We start from the raw sequence: 25309 nt of genomic DNA on the forward strand, positions 1-25309 counted from the left end.
TTTCTTGCCTAATTGCTCTGGCTAGGACTTCCAATACTATATTGAATAGGAGTGGTGAGAGAGAGCATCCTTGTCTAGTGTCCGTTTTTAAAGGGAAGGCTTCTGGTTTTTGCCTGTTCAGTAAGATATTGACTGTGGGTTTGTTGTAAATAGCTTTTATTATTTTGAGATACGTTCCATTGATACCTAGTTTCTTGAGAGTTTTTAGTGTAAAGGGCTGTTGAATTTTGTCAAAGGCCTTCTCTGCATCTATTGAGATAATCATGTGGTTTTTGTGTTTGGTTTATGTGGTGGATTATGTTTATAGATTTGCATATGTTGAACCAGAGTTGCATCCCTAGGGTGAAGCCTATTTGATTGTGGTTGATAAGCTTTTTGATGTGCTGCTGGATTCGGTTTGCCAGTATTTTATTGACGATTTTTGCATCAATGTTCATCATGGACATTGGCCTGAAGTTTTCTTTTTTAGTTGTGTCTCTGCCAGGTTTTGGTATCAGGATGGTGTTGGTCTCATAGAAAGAGCTAGGGAGGATTCCCTCTTTTTGTATTGTTTGGAATAGTTTCAAAAGGAATGGTACCAGCTCCTCTTTATATGTCTGGTAGAATTCGGCTGTGAACCCATCTGGACCTGGACTTTTTTTGGTTGGTAGGCTGTTTATTGCTGCCTTGATTTCAGACCTTGTTATTGGTCTATTCAGGGTTTCAACTTCTTCCTGGTTTAGTCTTGGGAGTGTGCAAGTGTCCAGGAATGTATCCATTTCTTCCAGATTTATATGCATTTCTTCCTGGTTTATATGCATAGAGCTGTTCATAGTAATCTCTGATGGAAAAACATTCCATGCTCATGGTTAGGAAGAATTAATATTGTGAAAATGTCCATACTACCCAAAGTGATATATAGATTCAATGCTATCCCATTAAGCTACCATTGACCTTCTTCACAGAACTGGGAAAAAACACTTTAAACTTCATATGGAACCAAAAGAGAACCTGCATAGCCAAGACAATCCTAAGCAAAAAGAACAAAGCTGGAGGCATCATGCTACCTGACTTCAAACTATACTACAAGACTACAGTAATCAAAACAGCATGGTACTGGTACCAAAAAAGAGATATAGACCAATGGAACAGAACAGAGGCCTCAGAAGCTCCGGCATGTGCTATGTCCCACGCTGCACAAGGCTTCAAACACCTAAGAGGGAACTGTGGGGCATAAAGAAAAACACAAAGACAAACATAACATAACATAGAAAAAGCTGGGCCAAGTGGTCTGGAAATATGAGGATGTCAGTTTCTCCGGCCCCTACCTGTCTCAGAGTACTTTATTTTATATGTTCACAAAGCACATAGCAGAGGGAGGGTACAGTTACCCAGAACAGGCTGTGTTTATAATTCTCTTACTTTAATTAACATACTTCAGCTAATAACTATCTTGCAGCAATGTTAGTGAAAGCTGGTTATCTTTCTCTAGGTCCTTTGAGACATACACATTCCCCTATTATGGTTTTGCTTCTCTGGAGTTCATCCAAAGTTCACAGCAGCCTTGCTGCTGATCCCCCCTAGAGGGGGTGGGCTCTTCTGGCTCTCTATAAGAAGCAATGCCATACATCTATAACCATCTGATCTTTGACAAACCTGAAAAAAACAAACAATGGGGAAAGGATTCCCTGTTTAATAAATGGTGTTGGGAAAACTGGCTAGCCATATGGAGGAAGCTGAAACTGGATCCCTTCCTTACACCTTATAAAAAATTAACTCCAGATGGATTAAAGATTTAAACATAAGAATGAACACCATAAGAACCCTAGAAGAAAACCTAGGCAGTCATTCAGGACATAGGCATAGGCAAGGACTTCATGACTAAAACACGAAAAGTGATGGCAACAAAAGCCAAAATAGACAAATGAGATCTAATTAAACTCCAGAGCTTCTGCAGAGCAAAAGAAATAATCATTAGAGTGAACCGGCAACCAACAGAATGGGAAAAAATTTTTGCAATCTACCCATCTGACAAAGGGCTAATATCCAGAATCTACAAAGAACTAAAGCAGATTTACAAGAAAAAAACAAACAAACCCATTAAAAAGTGGGCAAAGGAGATGAACAGACACTTTTCAAAAGAAGACATTTATGCGGCCAACAAACATATGAAAAACGCTCATCATGATTGGTCTTTAGAGAAATACAAATCAAAACCGTATTGAGATACCATCTCACCCCAGTCAGAATGGTGATCATGAAAAAATCTGGAGACAACAGATGCTGGAGAGGATGTGGAGAAAAAGGAACACTTTTACACTATTGGTGGGAGTGTAAATTAGTTCAACCATTATGGAAGACAGTGTGGTGATTCCTCAAGGATCTAGAAATAAAAATTCCATTTGACTTAGCAATCCCATTACTGAGTATATACCCAAAGGATTGTAAATCATTCTATTATAAAGACACATGCACACGTATGTTCATGTGGCACTGTTTACAATAGCAAAGACCTGGAACCAACCCAAATGCCCACCAATAATAAACTGGACAAAGAAAATGTGGCATATATACACTATGGAATACTATGCAGCCATAAGAAATGACGAGTTTGTGTCCTTTGTTAGAGACAGGAATGAATCTAGACACCATCATTTTCGGCAAACTGACACAAGAACAGAAAACCAAACACCACATGTTTTCACTCTTAGGCAGGTGGCAAACAGTGAGAACACCTGAGCACAGGGAAGGGAACAACACTCACTGGGGTAGGTGAGGGAGGTGGAGGGGAAGGGAGGGGAGGGACAGCAGGGGGTGGGGAGGATTGGGAGGGAAAACACAGGAGAAATGCCTGATATAGGTGATGAGGGGGATGGAGAGAGCAAACCACCATGGCATGTATGCACCTATGCAACAATCCTGCAGATGCAGGATGTGCACATGTACCCCAGAGCCCAAAGTACAAAAAAAAAAGATAAAGAAAAGGGGAGGTTCATACAAACCACTGGCTCATAGAAATTCTGAAATCTTGCTCGGCAAATGTCATCAGATCTTTTTACTCAGGGATGTGAGAGTATTCCTTAATTGCACCCAGAGAGTGGGAACTGGATTTCCTGAGAGTCTCCATTTATTGTTCTCCACAGCTCTTGATTTTACTCTCTGGAAGTTTCTTTTTTGTTAACCTCTTTAGTCACTTCTTTGAGGGCATTGGAAAAGATGCCTTTGAGCAACTTCTTCAGATTACTTTCTTACTTGTAGAAAACTGGGGGCCCAGAGGGCTTTTTATATCTGAAACTGTTTCAGCCCCTTTAACTCCAGGCTGATGCTTTTGTCAATTGAACTGTTTCAAATAATTTATGGATTTCCTGTATATAATTTGAGTCCTCTCCTATTCTTATGTGAAAAACCATATCCACAATTATTTTTAAGACAAGCCTATTTTTCTAGATTTAATTACTGGTAATTTAGGTGTTATGAAACACCTTGAATAGGCACCATTTCAATTTTCTTCAGAGGTCTTAATAAAGGGTCTTACAGTTAGATACTTGATCTCTTCTTTACCCTAAGGCCTTATTTTTCTGGCAAGACCATGAATTTAATATTTTCACAAAGACATATATTAAAGTCTTTAGTTGCCGGAGAAAACTGGAGACAAGAAACTCAGCCAGACTCTTAATGTTTTTTTCTGAGTTTTGCTTGCAAATTGGCCAGTTATTTTCTAAGTTCATTTATTTCTTGAAGAAACTTATCATATGTAACTAAAATCAAGTAGACAATATGTGCAATGCTCTTCCTTCTTGCCCAATTTTGAAAACGTATTAGGTTCACTTTCTACCTTCCAAGTTACCATAGATGATAGTTTTACCAAACATTTTAACAGCACATAACACTGGTCTCCATTTTTCCAAACTTTCATAATAATTTTCTTAGATTTTTCTAGCCTCTACCTACAACTATATCCCAAAATCAATGGCATATATTTTAGGCCTTTATCAGGCAACACTTGAAATAATAGGCATCCTAGAAGTATCTAAGATGAATTTCTACCTCAGTTAGCCATAGCTACATAATAATTCATTCCAAAACTCAGTGACTGAATACAATAAATATTTCTCTTGCTTTTCTGGGGTTTGGCTGATTTAGGCTGGTTCATGGCTGGATGGGCTTAATAGGTATCAGTTGGGCTCTAGAGGTTGGCTGACTGTCAACTGATATAATCTGGGCTTGCCCAGGGTGACTTCAGTCTGTTCCAAATGTTTTGCATCTACCTTTTGAGACTGGTGGACAAGCATAGGTGTGTCTTTCTCAAGGAGATGACGGAAATGCAAGAGAGCAAGTCAAAAAGTGCAAGGCATCTGGAAGCCAAGGCCATGAAAATTCAGACTTGCAGACAATTTGAATGGTGAATAAGACAGGGATTTACTGGGTGAAAAGAAAAGGGGGAAACAGGGACTCTCTCTAGGCCACAGTCCTTGCTAGAGTGCTTCCTGCCCTGCAGTTGGAATTGCAGGTTCCACACAGGAAGAGAAGGGGCCAGGCTCCTCCCTGCTGCAAATGTCCTCTGTGTCTCCACCCCAGTGCTCAGGCTGGTTGGAGTTTTTCTGGGGACCCGCCCCCAACCTGGCTATCTTGTTCCTCTCTCTAAAGAAGTACATCTAACTGCTGTTAAAATAAAGATAAGGACAAAGACCAATCTTAACTGCTTCCTGATAACAGGGGGCACTGTTTTGGGGAAACAGCAATCAGAACTCCCTCAGAGGCCAATCTAAGGGTTCCAGCAGAAGGGGCCATTGTCAAAGGCTCTGGTTGCATGACTGCATGGAGTTTGATGGCCTGAAGGCAAGAACAGACCAACTGGGTTATTAGAAATCATGTATCAAAGCAAAACAAGGGGACGTAAGGACAGCTCAGAAATTCTGAGGCCTTTTAGTAATGTGCACAGGGAGAGGGAGGCCAAAAGCCCTACTGGCAAAAAAAAAAAAAAAAAAAAAAAAAAAAAATTTACCCTTTTGCTGTCATGTTAGGCTTCTGGGTCTCCTTCCCCTGAGCCCAATCTTAAACCAACCAATTCAAGGTTTGGGAAATTCAGTTTTCCCTATTTGGAGGATACATCTGAGGTGACTGTCTCATAGTATGGAGACACAATTGCCTATTTGTGAAGAGAGAACCAAGGAGGAGAAAGGAAAAAAAAGAAGACATAGATTAAAGGAGTCCCCGGGATCTGAGATGCATTTGAAAGCAGTACAGACTGAAGATGAATGGCTACCCATCTAGAAAGAGGGGAGCAGGCATTCCTGGTTCCCTTCTCTTCCTAGCAGATACCTGCAGTACGTGAGGGAGAGAAGAAAGAGCATCCTCTTTCCCTCTTTCGTCCTTGAATCCCTGAATCCTGGTGACCTTGGCAGATGCTGTCATGGATGGCAAAGCAACTTGCACCCATGAAGCAGGGGTCAAGGGTGGAATCATCTGTTCTTACCCACATAAGCTCTATATCCCTTGCTGTCGGTAGCCTTGAATTTCCTAGAACTCATTTATACCACAGATACTAATGTGGCTTTTATCCATGGAACAGGACGCTTGGGCTTGGCTTAATTGGCAGGAATCAGCCATGCCTACCTGAGCTATGCCTTTTAACATCTGTGGTTGTCTGCCTTTGGATCCCTTAAATCCAGTTTTCTTTCTTAGGGCTTTGACCCAAAGCTTGGAATTGAATCTGGGACAAAATGCACCTTGGTGGGGGCTGCATGGACTCCTTATCATAAGCCAAATACTAAGGTGAAACTGCAGAACTGAGTCCTCCTCCCCCAAGGAAGAGGAAAGGATGTCTTATGATACACCCAGATAACTGGTGGCTGTAGTTATGCTCGTAGGATTTGGGTGCATGGTGCTTGGCTTTGGTTAGCTCCCTTTGTCTTACTTTCCCAAAACAAAACCTCTGAGTGATGGGCATCCTATTTATTCCCATCACCTGGCAGGATTTGCAGGATAATTGCTCAGAACTAGAATACTGATCCAGATTTTTACATTAGCTATTCCTCTTGTTCTTTCTGAGCTGCACCTAGAGATTATTGATTGGTTCACAGGAACAAGCAGGGTTAGTCTAAAATGTAGGCAAAAACTGAAAAACAGCTAGTGAGTTTAGAATTTAATGACAAATATATGATAAGTTTTGAAACATGATTTCTGTTTCTCCTGTCCTCATTTTTGTTGAGAAAAAAAAAATCATAATAGGACTGAATTGTTTGCAAAATAGACTTTAGTCTTTTACTTGGCCTGATTATTTGCATAAAGTGCAGTAAGAATAATTATTTCTACATAGGCCTTTTGGATTGGCTTTGAGGGAACTCTGTTCCGCAAAGAATCTCAGATAAGGTCTTTAAAGCCCATCTTGGCCATGGGTTTGTATTCTCAAATACCTGTGAATTGCGTGATCCTCTTTTCTTAAGGTCTGAAGATAAACTTGGATCTCCTGAAAACCATCATTCTCAGCAAACTGACACAAGAACAGAAAATCAAACACGGCATGTTCTCACTCATAGGCGGGTGTTGAACAATGAGAACACACGGACACAGGGAGGGGAGCACTACACACTGGGGTCTGTTGGGGGGAAATAGGGGAGGGATAGCGGGGGGTGGGGAGGTGGGGAGAGATAGCATGGGGAGAAATGCCAAATATAGGTGAAGGGGAGAAAGGCAGCAAATCACACTGCCACGTGTGTACCTATGTTCTTCACATGTACCCCAAAACCTAAAATACAATAAAAAAAAATCATAAAAAAAAGAAAAAAAAGAAAGTGACATTCTTTACTGACCACGTGTCAGCAACGCTGTAGATGAGGGTATGAGGCCAGTCTCCCCACTGGGCTTCTATTGGCTCTGCAAGTTGAGGTTGACTCCGCAAGTTGAGGTTGACTCCTTAAAGGGAAGCATACCCTTCCAGTCAAAGCCTTGGTAAAATAACTACTCTCTCCAATTGCATCCTGTTGCAAAAGAAAAATGGATTCTTGTGGCACTGATGCAAACAACTATATTGCCATATGTTGAGAATACTCATGGCTAGTTTCCAAATTCTAGAGGAACTGGGCAGAGAGAAACAAACATGCTCCAAATTTTGTTCGTAAGAGTATACCTTAATCAATTATTAAAGGCTGTAAATAGTTCAAAGTAAGTTTCATTGACTCTGAAAAGCAAAATATGGATCAACAATATTCTATGCAAAAGTCAAAAAGGTTGCTTCAGCTTTCTGATTTCAGTACATTTAGTTAACTCTGGTTTTGCTTATTTGTGAACACTTCAGCTCTTTAAGAGTGCTGTGCATTTTTTTCTTTATTCAAATGTAACAGTCTTCAAAATTATCAGAAGCCTATATTTGAGAGCACCTGTTAAATTTCTATAGCTTATTATCAACCATCTTTTGAAAAGGACAAAAACAAGACAACTACCATCTGTGAATAGCAAAATCTCCAGGGTAGTTACAGTTAGAAACACACCTGACAAAGAAATTTGGTTATCTTTGTGGTTTACAATAACTTAACATAACAGCCTTAATTATGATTGATTGCATATACTTAGACATTGGAATTTTAGACGAGCACAGGGCAGCTACTGGCATCAGTTCCTTCTCATTTTCAGTCTGGTCTCCGATTTCCCTTGTTTTCCCATAAGCTTTTTTCTCCTAAGCTTTGCATTAAAGCGATGTCTTCTTCCATTTCAGCTAGAAGTATTAAATATTTTGAAGAGTGAGTTCCCATGATATCTAGTCCATAATATGGAAAGAAATAGCAATGCAAAAGTTGTTAAAATTATTTATTAAGATAGCATAAAATTTTCTTTTCTAGCTTATAGGACATCCTAACTAGGCTTCTGTAGTCCATAAAATTTTTTCTAAAATGGGTCTTATTTTCATTCAACAGTGTAACAGTTATCCAAATAGTTGGAGTTGGGTTATTTGTGGACCAGGCAGAAACACAATTAGAGAAATATAAGAAAATAGAAGTTCATCAGGGAGGGGGTGAGATTTTATAATAGGAGATAATTTTAAGGAAGACAGTATAGGAATCAGCAAACAAAATGAACAGAGGGGAATGGAACAGATAGGAGTTAGAATGAGAAAGCTGGCATTCAAATAATTGAGTAGTATATATGTGTTCAATATGCTAAGTGCATGATAAAAAGTAGTTTAATTCTTTTAATTAACTAGATTGTAATTATTTCATGCTATATATGTACTTAAAAAGTCACATCATACACCTTAAATATATACAATCTTGGTCAATCATACAATTTTTAAAAGTAGTTTAATTATATGGGAAGCCTTTCTAAACAAAATATGTGGGAATAGGACCTGAGTTCTGAGATCTGGCCTCACTTTTTTGTTGTTGATTTTTTAAAATTTGTCTTTTCCCTGTAATGCCTACAGCCCTCCCTTTTTTCCTTCTTTCTCCAGCTGCTCTGTGTAAATTACATGCTGTGAGATATAGAAGATAATTTCTCATCTTTACCACTTAAGTGTGGGTAGATACAAATCAGCAAGATTGGCCTGTTTTTCATAAACTTCCCACTGTTAACTGTCTTAAAGCAGTGTAAACTCAAATGATCTTCTGTCCTTGCACTTCATTTATAACTGATATTGTGAAAAGTTTATTCAAACAAAGTTGAAACTTAGTAATACAGTTTGAGAGCCACAAGCACCTCATTAATATGGTCTGAATAAAATAAAAGCAATTTTCTTTTTGCAGTATTCATATTACAGTTTTAACATGTTGTCTAGTAAGACACAGATGGTTCAAGGTTTTTCACTGAATGTAATATAAAGTTTTTGAGAAAAATGTGTTCTGTTAAGTAAATATCATTAAAGACTAAAACAAAATTATTTTAATACTCTTTTCAACTGCTGATGTACTGACCTTTAGTCAGTACATACTAATTGTACTAAGTATGAATCAGTTCACACTAATCATGACAAAGAATAAAAGCTAGTGGGAAAAGAGCTTTTAACAGTCTGCTTACATTACCATCTTTAATCCCTAACTTGAATTCAATATATTAAAGTAATACAGTATTACCTTAAGGATGCTTATTATCTATTTCAAACATCTAATGTATTTCTGTAACAGGATTGTGTTCCAAAACCTTCCTTTTTTGAAATAGCAGGATCAAAATAATTTATTCAAACCTTAAGAGTTTATAAGAAATATTTCAGTTTTTTAAAATGACCATCTTGTAGATACTCTTCTGATATGGCTTAAAAAGTACATTAATCAGCGTTGTGTGGGAATCATTTACATGATTTTAGTTAGATGTAGAGATACTTCATAATTCACTGCATATATACTGTTTTTCATTCTTGAGGATTTTAAAAATTCATTCAACACATCTTTTCATGTTTATTTTCATGAAATTAGAATTATGCTAGTTATTATGAGAGGAACAAAGGAGTTTAAGACATGATCTCAGCCTTCCATAAACATCCAGTTTTATTAACAAGAGGAAATAGAGTCACATAGCTTGGAGTATAGTCAAGTGTGCTCAGAACCAGCGGTCACAGTAGTTGAACTCTTAGATTAGCCACTGAAAACAGGCTTCTTGGAGCGACGGTGTAGGACAAGGTAACTACTTCCTGGATAGGTGAGCTTCTTGCTGATAAGCCATACTACAGAAATTTGTAAGCTTTGGGAGAATTTTTGACTGGGAATGCTTTTCTTTTTTTCTTTTCTTTTTTTTTTTTAATTGTTTGAGATGGAGTCTCGCTCTGTTGGCCAGGCTGGTGTACAGTGGCACAATCTTGGCTCATTGTAACTTATTCCTTCCAGGTTCGAGTGATTCTCCTGCCCCAGACTCTCAAGTAGCTGAGATTACAGGCGTGTACCACCACGCCCAGCTAGTTTTTGTATTTTTAGTAGAGATAGGTTTTCACCATGTTGGTCAGGCTAGTCTCGAACTCCTAGCCTTAAGTGATCTGCCTGCCTGGGCCTCCCAAAGGGCTGGGATTACAGATTTGAGCCACCGTGCCCGACCTGCTTTTATTATTAAAGTTATGCTTACTTGCTTAAGAACTTCAAAACCTAGGGACTTCTATACTTGAAAGGGCAAAGGAACATGTATTTTTACATTACTAAAGAATAATTAGGATTTTAAAAATTTATCCCTGAAATTTTAAATGATTTTTTTACCCATGTATTTAAAATATTTTCAAAATCATTTTTATTTATTTACATTTTCATATTTTGCCATGGATTGCTGTCTGTGATGTGTTATATGTAGTGTTTAGAACTGCTCTCTTCACTAAAATCCTTTCATAAAGATCTATGGAAGGATGTCTACTGAGCTTAATCAAATATAAATAATATAACAAAAACTCTGCTACTTTGATCTACTATATGTAATAAGCCTATATTCAAAAATTTTCAGGGTTATATACATTTTTAGAAGGAGAAAGTGCTCTTTGCTTCAGTTTTTTTCATCAGCACTAGAATGGGAGGAATATAAAGAGCTTTGTTCATTTAGAAAAATAAAAATAGTAGAGCCCCATTTTTCACCTGTAAAATATTATTACTTCCTAACTCCTCAGACCCTGTTTGCAGCTCTTAGTATTGCTTTGCTTGTCGGCTATTTCTCAAATTTCTATGCCAGCTGGCGTTAAACATCCTGAATATCACACCATTTATTCTCTCTGTGTGCTCTACTTTTCAATAGCGATACATCTAGCACTGCATTTGATTTCCTAGTAAGCGACCAAGGAGTTAGTTCTGATTCTCCGCTGTTCTCAACTTTCTGATCATACTCAACTCTAAAACCTTTTTCACTCTTTGGCTTACAGTGCATAAGCTCATCTGTTTCTGTTGTTCCAGTGGTCAATTTCTTTGTTTGTCTCTTTGTTTCAAGTCCCATCTACTTTGAACCTATAGCGAGACAATCTCCAAACCCAATTCTGCCCCATATGTAAATGAGATTAATAACATTGAATTAATTATTCAACCTTTTTTTTTTTTTTTTTGAGATAGCATCTCACTCTGTTGCCAGGCGCCGGGCTGGAGTGCAATGGTGCAGTCTCGGCTCACTGCAACCTCCACCTCCCGGATTCAAGCAATTCTCCTGCCTCAGCCTCCCAAGTAGCTGAGTCTACAGGCACGCACCACCGCACCCAGCGAATTTTTGTATTTTTTAGTAGAGATGGAGTTTCACCATGTTGGCCAGGATGGTCTCGATCTGTTGGCCTCGTGATCCGCCCACCTAGACCTCCCAAAGTGCTGGGATTACAGGCATGAGCCACCGCGCCCAGCCATCAACCTTTTAAATATAATATCTATAAAATGAAAGTTTATAGAATGAAAACCTGCACTGTCAATTCCCTGTCTGGTTACTCTGCCCATAGTGACTACCAGGTATCTATTCTTACTCAATTTGTCCATTCCGGCAGTGATACATCAAAATGATCTGAATACAGTCTACACTCTTAAATAATTGTATCTGGCTTATACACAGAATTTATGGTTTATCTGTATCCCAAACCTCAGCATGATGCAATATACCCATGAAACAATCCTACACATGTACCTCCTGAATCCAAAATTTAAAAAAGGAAGAAGACACAATTAATACTGAAGTTGGTCATGTCTCTTGGTGAGACTACCACTGCTGAATCTGGTCCATGTTGGGCTTGAGCTTCCTCTTCTCTGAACTAGTATATTTAATTACAAAACACACATATTAGCCCATATATATACACACACATATATACGTATATATATATACACATATATACACACACACATATATGTGATCTAATTCTGTACTTTGCATGTTTGTATCTCTTCTCTCAAAATAGAATAGCAATGAAAAAGCTTTAAAATATGGATTATTCTCTGAATACATTTAATGTGCTCCCTCCGACCCTCCCTTTAGGGCCCTAAATAACAGACAGCCTCTAGTAGATCAAGCCAGAAAAAGATGCCAACTCTCCAAACTCATAGTCCAAAGTAGATTTTATGAGGATTTTATTGTTGTCTCTTGATTTAGCATTAAAATTTGTAAATAGGCAAAAAAGTGGTAGACACAGGGGAATATGTTACATGAATTGTGATTGAAAGAATAGTGCCAATCAAGGGTCTGTTTTTATTCTTGTCTCATACATTTTACAATGATAAAATGTTCTTCAAAATGAAAAATTTGTGTAAGTCATTTCTGGTATGCATTCATTGTAAAACTATGATCAAGCTATAAGTAAGAATTAAAAGACGCAGGTCTAAGACTTAGCTTTCTCATTTAATAGAAGTGGCTGTTTCAAGTATCAGATTTTTTAGCTTCCTTTTGCCTTTATGTATGAGACCTTGACATTTAAAGTAATAGTACTCATTGTCGACTTAATTGTAAACATAAACACAAACTTGGGCACTTAGATCATGCAACTGTACTTTCTGGTCAGTCAGGAGATGCAGAACACACCTGTATTACTTTTTAAAAGTTATCAAAAGAACATAACATTTTGTATACATATGTGTATATAATAGTTTTTTTTTTCCCTCAGAGACCTCATAGCTCTCCGAGAATACATCCACACACAACATTTAATACACAGTGACAGACAGCAATTCTATTTTAAAAGTACACCGAGCAGAGCCACTTAAATTGTTGTTATTCTCCAATAAAACAAGTATAGATATTGAGAGTATTTAGTAAATTTTATGGCAATTCAATAATATTTGTTGAATGAAAACAAATTCAAAACCCTTGACTTATATTTTTATATGCCTTTGTTTTGTAAAGAATGTTGTTTATGATTATTGGTTTTTATGGTATTTTATGAAAATATTGGTCCTTGAGAGATTGAAAATTAAAGCAAAACAATTTTTTTAAAATAAAACAACTGGTCTTTCACCTCGGGGGAAAAAAAGAATTTTATGGTTTAACTATGTTGTTTACTAATTCGTTTGCTACAATGGGCCTTATGATTATTATCCCCATTTTACAATTGGAGAAAATGAAATTCAGAGAATAAGTAACATTATAAAGTCTCACAGATGGAAAAGCATTTTGAAGTTGTAAATATGTTTATAGATTTTGAAATTCAAAAACATGTCTTCATAATCATCTGCTTTTAAAAGTAAATATAGATTTAAAATTGAACAGTATTGTTAATTTTAATTCCTATACTTCAAATAAAATTAAATTGTGGCAGATGCATATGCCCTTCTGATTATTTGAAAGCATTCATTTGATTGGATTATTTTACAGCTGAAACCTATTGTAGTGCTTTGATTTTCTGATGTGGGGAATGTAAGTATAGAAGGAGTTCAGATTCATTGTTAAGTTTTACAAACACTAGTTCTAAAATGTATCTGCTATATTTTCATGTAGGCTGGATCAAAATTAAAATAGTCAGTTCCTTTCTATCACTTGCTGTGACTTGGAGAAATGCCCCTCAAATATGTCCTAAATCATATTTCATGTGTTGCTTTTGGTATTATATTTGTATGTAGATTGTATATTATATTGTATATATTGTAAGATCATATTGCGTTATATTCTGTACTGAAATGTCGAATATGTTGTGAGACCTGAAGACTCAGAACAGCATCTAAATTTGTAAAGAATTGTTCAAGACAATTGTAATACTAAAATTTATTACTAAACATATTTAAACAAGGCCTATATTTTTTAGCTGAGGCTTTAAAAATATATTTTGCTCATTACAAGACAAGTACGTATTTACTGTAGAATATAGAAAAGATGTTGCAATGCTAAAAGAAGAAACTAAAATTGCCTGTAATTCCTTCATTCAGTTAAAGGCACCATTAAATTTTGATCTTATTCACCATTGTTTTCTTCAGCATATCAAGCAGTTCTTTGCCCATAGCAAGTCTTAATAAATATTAGAGAATGAATAAATGAATGAGTTCATGAACAAGAAATGGATGTATACTCACATGACTTTTTTAAACAAAAATTAGATTATACTATAAGTATTGCTTTTTAACTTGCCCTTTTTTCACATAACAAAAAATCTCTAGCAATTACATGTATTCAGTATTCTCCTACAATAGCATTTTAATAGCTGCATCATATCCAAGTCTATGAAAGCAGATTACTAACATTTGTTGAATTAGTATAACATATCTGCCATTGATACTGCCCTGTTTTGAATTTCTGCTGGATCCTGAAATATCTAAAATGCTTTGCAATTGGAGGCAATATACCCTTCGAGCCCTACCTCTTCTTGTCCCACTTGGGCAGTTACTTACTATTTCCCATCAGTGACACCAAACTCTTTCCCTATGTGGGCTGCCCTGTTTACAACACACTCTCCCTTCTGCCTGGAATGCTCATCCCATGTCTCTTTCCTGAGAGCACACGTGCAACCTTCCAAATTCAAAGCAAAGATTTCAACTTCTGGATCCTTTATCACAGTGACCTTAGGAATTAGCATAAGTCACATAGAACAAGCCATCTCGTAGAGTTGGAGAAAACTGAAGTTTTTTATCAATTCAGAAAGACAAAAAGGAGCATTTGACAGTCAAATCCCTAGGCAACATTATTTCCCTGTCGTCCTGTTAATAAGAAAAAGCCATCTAAGACAGCATATTCTTTTCTTCTCTTCAGGAAACAGTGGCGTTTAATTCTTCTCTTCTGAGGCCCCGTGTGATTGGAGAATGGATTGGTAGAGAAGAAAATGATGCGGATCCCCTAGCTGCTGAAATGCTACAGCCTCCAATTCCAAGAAGCAAAAATGACCAATGGGAAAGTGAAGATAGTGGCTCTAGCCCGGCAGGAAGGTGAGATGAACTGTCTGCTAAGATGATATATTACTAGTCATTAAAAGATAAAGGGAAAAAAAACCCAAGTTCATGGCTTTTATGAAATCCCTTTTAGCAATTTTTTAATAGAAAATTATGTTTGTCTCTACATAGGATAAAAACATCAATTGCTGTGTTTTAAAATGAGAGTTTTAGACCTGCTTTGGGGTTTCGATGTTGATTTTTTTTTCTTCAAATCTAGATCACCGTATCTTTGCTACTAAAACCAAATAGAGAAACAATTTCAAGGGTACACTGCCAGTCAAGACCTACTATAACATTGAACAGAGAGTGGCTGGCTGTTAAGAATTGGAAAGGAGGGACTTCTGATGTACCAGAAAGATATCATTAATCATCAGGGATAATAAAAGTATTAAATGTATAATAGACCATAGGAGGCAGAGTTAATGTTGCCCATAAAGAGAGAGAAACCTCAGAACCATTTAAATGTAGAGTTGATAACTATGATTGAATATATTTATGAACATTTTCTTTTTATAATTTTTGAAACCGCTATGATTTGTAAATGTGAAAGTCCAAACTTTCATTTTACTCGGATCCCTGATGCTCAAAATGGTGGCGGGAGGCTTACCCTAAGTTCCCATGTGCTGCTAGTAGTGAATGAATGTTGAAATGTCCAGATCTTATTTATTAGAAAAACTATAGTCAGAGTAATACTTTTTTGTAATACCAGCTGCAATAAGTGAAACTCAAAACAAAAATGAAAACTTCTGCAAAGTGTCTGGGATCTGGGGTGAAAAATATCATGGGAGGCATGGCTTAGACAAGTGTGAAAACAAATACTCGTGAATGGAAATGTGACGGGAGCTTAAACTTTCTGTGAGTGTTACCAGCTGACCAGCACAGAAGAGTCTTTCCTATGCATAGCATAGCCACAGTAACTTGGTATTTTCTATGTTAAATTTAGCAGCAACCAATAACTATTCTTTCTCAAGGAGAAAATTGTATTTTCTACAATGTAATAGCTTTCAGGGGTTCTTTGCAGTGACTTATCACTTGGCTGGAGGGAAGGAAATTCAGAATACTCATTAATGTGCTTCAGGCCTATAGAAAATTGATTCTATTTCCATGAGAAATAACTTTTAAATTATTTAAATAGTTGAAGTGTCCTGTATGAGGAGAAGAAAACCATTTATAAAGATCCATTTACCTTCTTTGTGAAATGCCAGATCAATTTTATCTGTCAAAGAGGGTAATTTTTTTTAATACCAAGCTTATGAAACCTACTGGACCTTTATCTTTATCCACTGGTAATCTTCAGTTCTTAAGTGTAAAATAGAGAAATGTCAACTTTCATTTTACTGTCATAATAATAATCAGAACTATTTATTGCAAATGGTAGTGCTTCTATTTTCTTCCTAGCTTCAGTGAGCTCTTATTCCCACTTGACTACTCAGTAAGCGAGAACCTTTTCTCTAATCCTAGTGGAATTCCTTACCTAGAAAACTCAGTCCATGAACATGTCTCTCAAATATTTGCTTTATTTTATTCAGCTTTTTCCCCCTCTATCTTTAAATTACAAATTGAGGTATTATACTATGACAGGAAAGAGCTGGTGAAATTCTGCCCAAGTGCCCCGTTAGAGTAGAAAGAATACATGCATATCTGAATTAAATTTCAAGAACAGCGATAAACTATGGGCTAGAAACTATATTTTCTCCATCTTCTAATACAAAACAGGATTTCTGAATTTACACCAGCATTAGATTTGATTTGGGTGAAGCAGAAAGAGTTGGAGAAAATCTTTTTAATGGCTTCAGAGTCTGTAACTATAGTATTAGCTTTTACCCTTAAATAGGAATGAATGTGTACTATACTTTAGTGACTGATTGACGTTAGTCAGTGGGGTGTTATGGCTTAAGAGGAGGCATTCACATATCCAGGATGCACCCCTTGTATTCTTTGAACACATAATGATATGAATTACCACTTAGAAGCTGCTCTATGTGCTTTGCATATCTTAATCCATTTCATCCTTATGAAAACATTATTTTTCAAAAATGGGAAAACTAAGTCCCAAAGTGGCTATATCCCCATCCCAAAATTGGATAGCCACTAGGTCACTGAGCTAGGGTGTCTTGCTTCAAATTCTGTACATTTAAATGCTTTGTTCTACAGTCCCTCTTCAGAAAGCTGTTTTAAGAATGCTGTTATCCTTAAGCTGTAGGTTCAGATCTGGGAAAAAGGGGCCTCAGAACCCTCAGTGCTCTTAGATAAAACCCCCTTGTTCTGATCTCACTCAACACTGTCTGCATGAACACCCCTGCCTCCCTGCCTCAGGCTGCTATTTTTTCTTACTGGTTGTAGGATTCACAAGCTGTGGGGTTGGAGTAGACGGTGGTGTCATTCTTTATCCTCTGCTGCTTCCAGATCTTGCTCTCTCCTCCCTAAAACAATCTCCAGTTCTGCATCTTGTTCTGAATTTCCCAGTGTGTTAATTTCCCACATCTTCTTCTAGCAATAATTTGCTTACTGCCAGCCATTCCCCTTTCTCTGAATATACAAATATCCGGCTCCTGTCACTCTCCCCAGTAGCCCTGCTGTATTGGTGAAATCAGCTTCAACATCTTTGGTGATCCTTCCCCAAACCTGGCCTCTCACCTTCTTTGCCTACTCTTTGCCATGTATCTTGAATTCCACCCTACCTCCCCCATCACTCCCTCTGTCATATCCTAGACCTTCTCATTCTCATTATCTGCAAATCCATGATGTCAATTTCAGGCATCTCACTGACTACCACCTCTCATCTTTCTTTCTAGTTCATTGCCTCTGACACTCAGCTTTAACTGAGACCCCCAAAACACTGAGACTTCCAAAGTTTTATTTTTTCTCACCCACCTATTTCTTCATTTTTTTTCCTTATTCAGGTTTATCCATGCCCCGTCATGGTAATCGGTCCCTTGGGTATGCCCTCAACTCTTCTGCTACCCTTTTCCTGTTTTACTCTCCTGGCAAAACTCTACCACGCTTAAATCTAATTCTTTGCCTATTCTGTGGCTAAACCAACCTGGGCTAGAGAAGGACACATGGCCACACTGGCCAGTGTCATTGAATTCACAACCACTAAACTTCAGGGACACACTGGTACTACCCGGTGATGCAGCAGCACCTGCCTTCGCCATTCACATGCCCATTCTCCTCAATGATGACGTCACATTTTTCCTGCTCTTCTCCAATCTCCAACCTTTTCCCCCATTCTTAACTAATGACTCTATTTCCTGTTTCAAAGAGAAAATAGCTGTACTCATGAAGAACACCTCCATAAGCTTCCTCCAGTAGACTTTCTGTGCACCTTGCTCATTTGTGCCTAGGTTTTCTGCTCTTCCCCATTGGCTATGGGTGAGCCACTCATGCTCCCGCCCAGCGCAAGTTCCTCCACTCAGGGCTAGATCCTTACTCTCACTCACCCACGTAAGCTCATCACTTATCTTCATTCCCAGCACCATTCCTTTCTCCTAGATCATTCCCATCAGCATGAAAGTATGATGGGACTTCTCTCTAAAAAATGAAGTCTCCCTGGCCCCAGCTATTAATTAATTGTTCTCTTTCATTCACTTTACAAACAAACTTCTCACAGTAGTTTTCTTGTGTGCACTGACCCCTCGTTTTGCAGTCTTTTCCAAACAGAATGTTATTTCCACCACCTACTGAAAGCAGCCTTGTCAATGTCACAGGATGACCTCTTGTCCAAGTTGCCCAGTGTCGTTCAAATGACCTCTGCCTTCTGTAATTCCAACCTCAAGTCTCAGCCCCCATCTCACTTTACCTAACATCAGTGTTTGAGATTTCATCTCTCAGTTATTTATTCAAATATTTTCCTTACAATCCTTATCTGTAATTGTGAAATTCAAAATGCTCTGAGAACCAAAGTTGTTTTCATAATTAATTATAGCAAAACCTGATCCGAACCCTATAGATTCTTTATTTATCCCACTCAGGGAGAACGCTGATACATAATGATGTAGAAATACTGATGTATTTGATAACAGGGTGAGGCCACGGACCCTCCTGAAAATATTACATAATATAGAGTTTATGCAACAGGACACATGCAGCCCCAAAGATTCTAGAAAAGCAGTTATAGTCCTGGAATAAAATTCTAAGTTTATATTTGAATAGATATACTCTTTTTCTATAAACAGGCATGTTTTGAAGATACGTTGGCCTTTTAGAAATAATTATGTTTTATAAATAAACATTTGATTTATGATTATTAATATAAAATAAATTTCAAGATGTAGTATATACTACTTTTGCACAAAATATTTACTATTGAACCATCCTATATATATATATTTAGGTACATAATAGGCAGAAACAGTTGTCACAATGTACATATAACATCTGATTCAAACAGTTATACTTTGTGAATTATTATTTGACTCCTAAGGGGGAAAATTGCCTTAAAGCTGTAACTGTCTTTTTACATGAAAACATAAAATATATTTGGTAAGCATAGAATATTATAAGGTATAATATTCTATTACGTTTTGTTAAATTCATAATATAAAATTTAAAGTTATGATGGGAAATTTAATGATTTATTAAACAGTCATAAATAGAGCTATTTGTCAGGCACTGTTCTACATTTATTAACCCTTTTTAATAGTCCAACCACCATATATTAGACATACTACTATAATCTGCATTATGGATAACAAAACTGAGGAAAAGAAAGGAGAAATTACTTGCCCCGAATTATGCATCTTATAGATTAACTATGTTTGATTGTCATTCAAAGCAATACATATATCCCTTCTAGTAATCAGAAGCTAATGGGGCTAAAATAATACATGAATATTGTTATTTAAAAAAAAAATTTAATTAGATAAAATAATTTAGGTGTTAATTCCAGCTTAACATGTTAAATTTATCAGCTAAGAAATCCAAATTAAAATTTTGTTTTGATTGGTTTTGTTTCTCAATGAATAAAATTGGTCAAGGAAGACTTTATCATTGTTACATTGTTTCTTAGTTTAAAAGACACGTAATGCAATGCAGTGATGCAGAGGACAGATGCCACGGCAAGAGACGAGAGCAAATAAAATTCTCCCATCCATTTACAAGTGAATATTTATATTATATCTCCACCATTGAAAAGTAAAAATAATTTTCTTTAATCATTTGGAATTATATCAAGGGTTACTCAAATTTAAAAATTACCTAAAAAGGGATGCATTTTTTTCAACATCTTAGCAACAGTCCTATTTATGTTGGGAAACTAATTTGGGATAGAAGATAAAATTAAGATGAATATTGTTAACGTGTATGCTTTCATATATTTGTTCTTATTTTTTCCTCAACTTTTTACTTTTAAAAGTTTCAAACCACAGAAAATTTAAAAGTAGTAATATCAAGATCCACATTCCCTCCACCTGTATTCACCAATGAACATATTACCATCTTCATTTTATCTATGACCTATTATCTATATATCTATCATATATCATTTTCTATTTTTTTCTGAACCATCTGAAAATATAGATTTTATAAAATGTTAATTCTGTTATTCTTCAAGATGTATTTCTTAAGAATAAAGATATTTTCTTATGTACCCATAATATAATCATATCAAATTATTTGACAATCTGACCATAAAGTTATCTAATTTAGAGTCCATTTTCAAATTTCTTCAGTTTTTCCAGTAAAGTCTTTTATGGATTTTGGTATATTTGTTTCTTTTTTATCTAGCATGTAATAAAGGATCATGTGTGGAATCTAGTTGTCATCTTTTGAGTCTTCTGTAATCTACAACAGTCCTCTGCCTTTTGTTTCTTTTTTATGACATTTACATTCCTGAAGACTACGGTCCAGTTATCTGGAAAAATTTCCCCAAATCTGCATTTGTCAGATTGTTCTCTGATTAAATTCATATGAAACATTTTTGGAAAAAATTCTACATATTTGATAGGATGTACTTTCCTATTGTATTGTATTAGGAAGTACATTAATGTCAATTTGTCCAGTATTATTGGTGAGGCTAAGTTTTATCACTTGGTTAAGGTGATGTCCACCAGATTTTTCCAGTGTAAAGATATCCATTGCCTTTTCTAATTAACAAGTCACGTGTCACTTCTGTTTGGACAAGATGACACCGAGTAATTACATTTTGTTGTCCCTCACTACATACCCCTATAAACCCTGAAATAAAGCAAGAGGCACCAAAAGAGAGCCCTGACAAGGGTAAAGAGGAAGGTGGAATGGTTAGGAACCTGAGGGCTGGAGGAATAGCATAGCAGCAGGGGCACCTTGTAATTCTCCCTTGAGCAGAATAACTGGCATTTCCCTGCTCCCAGACTAGCAAGAAAACGTGGCCCATGTAGGTTATCTTCCCCTGATTGAACAGCAGCCACACCAACAAAACTGGGAGAAGCTAGAGACACAGGCCAGAAGAATTGACTCTTCTCACTGATAATAAATGGTTAGGGGACATGCTTTCCTTCCCTGCCACACTTGAGACTCCCTTTCCCTACTAAAGTTGGAGGAGAGCTGAGTGGCAACAATGAATCTAACTCAGTGGCAAGAAAGAATCTACCTCAAAACATCAGGAAGGAAGAAAGAAAAACAGAAAGAGCAGGAATATAGGTATATACAACGGACTATCTTCACGAGTTTTAGAAATGATATTTATTGAAATAAAAATTATAACATCATCTGATACTCAATAAGATTAAAAAGTAGGGAAACTAAAGAGTCCAAAATGGAAGTAAGGTATCCATATTTCACTCCAAGTGGTAAATGTTGATACTAATACAGTAGTCTACTGAATACACACACAGACACACACACACACACACACACACAGTAACAGGAAGAGCAGTCACTAGTAAAACTATACAGAGATAGACTCAAAAGCACTATAAATAAAAGCAAGATAATTCAATGAAAGAGAGAATAGTCTTTTTAACAAATGATGTTGAGACAACTATATACACATATGCAAAAGAAATTAAAGTTGAGTATTTTAAAACGTCTTAACATAATATTTTAAAATATCCCATTGAGTGTGTTTTTCTTAACATGCACTTGCTTTGGTAAATCAAGGACTAACAATCTGGACTTCCTAGCTTCTCTTTAAAAATCAGAAAATCATCAAGTAGACTTTAATTTCCGCATGGCAACAATAGGTAGGAGTAAATTAACACCTTCCCTCTTAAATGAGCCAGATTTCAGTTTCCCCATACTCACTTGGGAATTCCTTAGCAAGGTACAAATGACTGTCCAAGAAAGACAATATTTCCATTATCCTTGGGGAAAACTTTAGTAACATGTCCATGTATTTGCATAGTAACCGAACGGAAATTTATTTGTAGATTTTCTTTACTTAACACAGCAAATTAACATTTAAATATTTCTTCAGCTTAAAGATGGAGCCTAAGACTAAAGGATTAAAACAGCAGCAACAGCAACATAAGAAACTCCTGGCAGCAATGCTCTCTCAAGATTCTTTTGAGTCCATCCACAGCCCTACCCCATCCGTAACAGAAGAAGATATTGATAATGAAGATGATGCAATGGAATTGCTGGGTAATTTTAAAAATTAATAATTTCTCATTTTCTTTTCTGGCATTGTAAAAAATGTGTAGTGATTAAGCGATTTTAGAAGTTTTGAGTAGCCTTGTCTAGGGAAAAGAAACCATTTAGTACATATTTTATTTACATTAGACTCCCATGAAGTTGCATGTAAGAACTAAATTGAAATAACCTAAGCATGTGAATATTTATTAGACTGTATTTTGTGCTCTGTGTATGCTGCACTTTACCTTCCGATTACGTAATCAAGCTCTATTCTGTGTGCAACTGTGATCAAAATTCAAGTCTGTCTGCTTTATTCTCTGATAATAATTGCCTTGTTTATATCTTTTGTCTAAAAAATATAACCAAAGTACATATTTCAACCCCACCTCAAAATGTTCCCCTGTTATTTTGAGGATGCTTTAGAAAAATAGAATGAGGTTTAACGAGGCAGATAGTAAATTCATGTTTTATGTTTTCCATAAATTACAGGAAAGTTTGCAGAGATTTCAGACTTTCTTCAGGTCTGTTACTTTCATGAAAACTTTATTAATCTTATATATGTAGGATATCTTTTTATATTTTTAATGTAGTATATGTATGTTTTTGCTTCATCAGAAATCTCTTCATATAAATTTTTAAACTGAACTTCTTGGAACATCATTTTTCTGAAGGAAGAAGATGAAATGTTATTTCAGAGTGATTCACATATAAAACAATGAGTTTTTAAATCAATGGTTTCAATTATTCTGTGAAAAATTAAGAGTATAATTTTCAAATACTTTGTAACAATATGATGATGTATTTTATTTAGAAAGAGAACAAATAATATAATTATTTGAAAGCCTTAAACATGTTTTACATATGGAATGGAATCTCAGAAAATACAGCTATTTTCTAAAGTTTTTTTAAAAATTGAGATTCCTTGGTTTTAAGTGTTTATGGCAGTAAAATACTATCATTATAAAAAATGATATATTGTCTTCATGCATAGGCCTACAAAGGTGTCAGTGGTGACAGGTTTGAAAGATGTTTTCTGATGCTGTAAAAACTGCATTCATACTAGCATTAAGGAGACTATGACATGGAATTTTCACTACATGCTGTTGGTCTCTTCCAGTTGGGTCTTATCCTCACCTCCAGATCATTAATGTGGCAGACATGCTGTATGTGGCAGTGGTAGCTTCATTCAACAAACATTTACTGAGCACTTACTATGTGCTAGGTACTTGGCTTGGGCCTGGGAACATAAAAATAAAATCATCATGATCTCTGTTTGAAGGAATTTCATATTGTGATGTTCTAGATACAAATGTAAATACGTCATTCTAATAGTGTTTGCTACCTGCACTAATTGGATGAAGCACAAAGTTGTATATAAGGGTAACACCTAAAGTAGAAGAGGTGAGGGACAGTGATCAAGGAATGTTTCCTAGAGAAGCTGATTCCTCTGGTTAGTCCTGAAGAGCAAGTAGATGTAAGCTCAGCAGTCAGGGTGTGGTCATTGTAGGTTTGCTCATGTAGGTATGGGCTCTTTTGTGGTTGTGCTCCATAACTATACCTGTAAATGGTTCCTCTGCTTTGGTCAGTAACAGGGAAGAGGCAAGTGCGATCCAGGGTTTCTTTCGGGAGATGCAGGTGTACATACCAAGCCAGTACTCCCTAGATCTCAGCTGCCCTGCCTGAAGGTTTTAGTCTTCCAAGAAGCTGAAGACCAAGAATTGACTCTTGGAGACTACCTAATGATGATCAAGTAATAACTAGTCCTCATTAATTCTTTAGACATTTCAGCCTGTGGTCTGAGCAAGTATAATAATAAGAGATATTTGAAGGTTTGGACTTTCTCGATGTAATTCCACATATCTCAGCACAGGTGGCAAGCAGTGTAATAATGTTAGTCTCTAGGTCATGAGGTTATCCCGTGATAGCTTGGAATGTTACAAGTCCACTGGGCTTTTCCCTAAAATAATGCCATATTCAATTTCCTGTTTTTGAAACCGATTTCAGTGAAACATATGTGATCATGTCTATTTGAGAAAAATACAAATGCTAAGTTCTGGGAAATTTATGTGAAATCAAATTTTATAGTTTATGTAGAATCATTGTAAAATACGTTAGAGACATCTGATATTTAAAATATCTTTTTGAAACTGCAACATTTTATAGATGAGTTTGCTATAGCTTATGTGTTTTAAATGTTTAACTGGTCCTTGTCATCTATGCCAAGATATAACTGGCTGAAGAATATTTATTAGGCGTGGAAAGCACTCTGTAAACCTTGTGCAGTGATAAATAAGTGAAAGGTATAATTATTTAACATTAATATAAAAAGGATTATTCCTCAGTAAAATTGGTTGATTTGAAGGAAAAAAAAAATCCTGTTAGTTGAACTAGTAGAAGTTAGTAATAACTATTGTGACTCTTGTTTTGTTTATTAAGGAAACTAGCATTGTTAATATATATTGATTAATATTTAATTATTCACAGTTGTTTATATATTTGTGGATTTCTAAATGTTTTGGGCATATGAAAATATTATAGTACAACACTTATAATTTTTAAGTAGATTAAATATTTTCTGTAAGATTGCTTTAAATGGTACTTGTAAATTCACAGTACAGAAGTAGCCTAATATGGAATAACTTGTCAGATAATGAAACATCCAAACTTGTGAATTTTTAAGATATAATCATTTTAAGCACCTCTGAAATTGGTGCTGTAATTATAGAAGATATTGAATAAAATATCTGCCAAGTCATCTCATGTTCAAATATATTTTCAAGTATTTTAATAATTGTTCTGGCAATTAATGACCACAGTGAATAAAATGTTATAAAGAATCTTCACATATTTTTTAAATTAATAAAATAAATAAATTTCCCAAATGGAATGACAAGTTACAATGGTAGAATGAGAAATTTATTCCTGGGCATAGTGGCTTATGCCTGTAATACCAGCACTTTGGTAGGCTGAGGTGGGTGGATTGCTTGAGTCCAGGAATT

The 25309-nt window shown here is 36.1% G+C and overlaps 1 protein-coding gene across 2 annotated transcripts in view; it reads left to right on the forward strand.

The window, feature by feature from the left end:
- Positions 1-25309, forward strand: part of CUNH8orf34 (chromosome unknown C8orf34 homolog) — a 443306-nt gene that overhangs the window by 161168 nt on the left and 256829 nt on the right. For both annotated transcript variants that reach the window (XM_064384261.1, XM_064384262.1), the window contains exons 6-7: positions 14578-14750; positions 22153-22319. In XM_064384261.1, coding sequence (XP_064240331.1) covers positions 14578-14750; positions 22153-22319 — 340 coding nt within the window. The remainder of the gene's footprint in view (positions 1-14577; positions 14751-22152; positions 22320-25309) is intronic.

This window comes from Aotus nancymaae, unplaced genomic scaffold, assembly GCF_030222135.1.
Source record: "Aotus nancymaae isolate 86718 unplaced genomic scaffold, 86718_ANA_hifiasm-v0.15.2.pri h1tg000036l, whole genome shotgun sequence".
Classification (NCBI taxonomy): Eukaryota; Metazoa; Chordata; class Mammalia; order Primates; family Aotidae; genus Aotus; species Aotus nancymaae.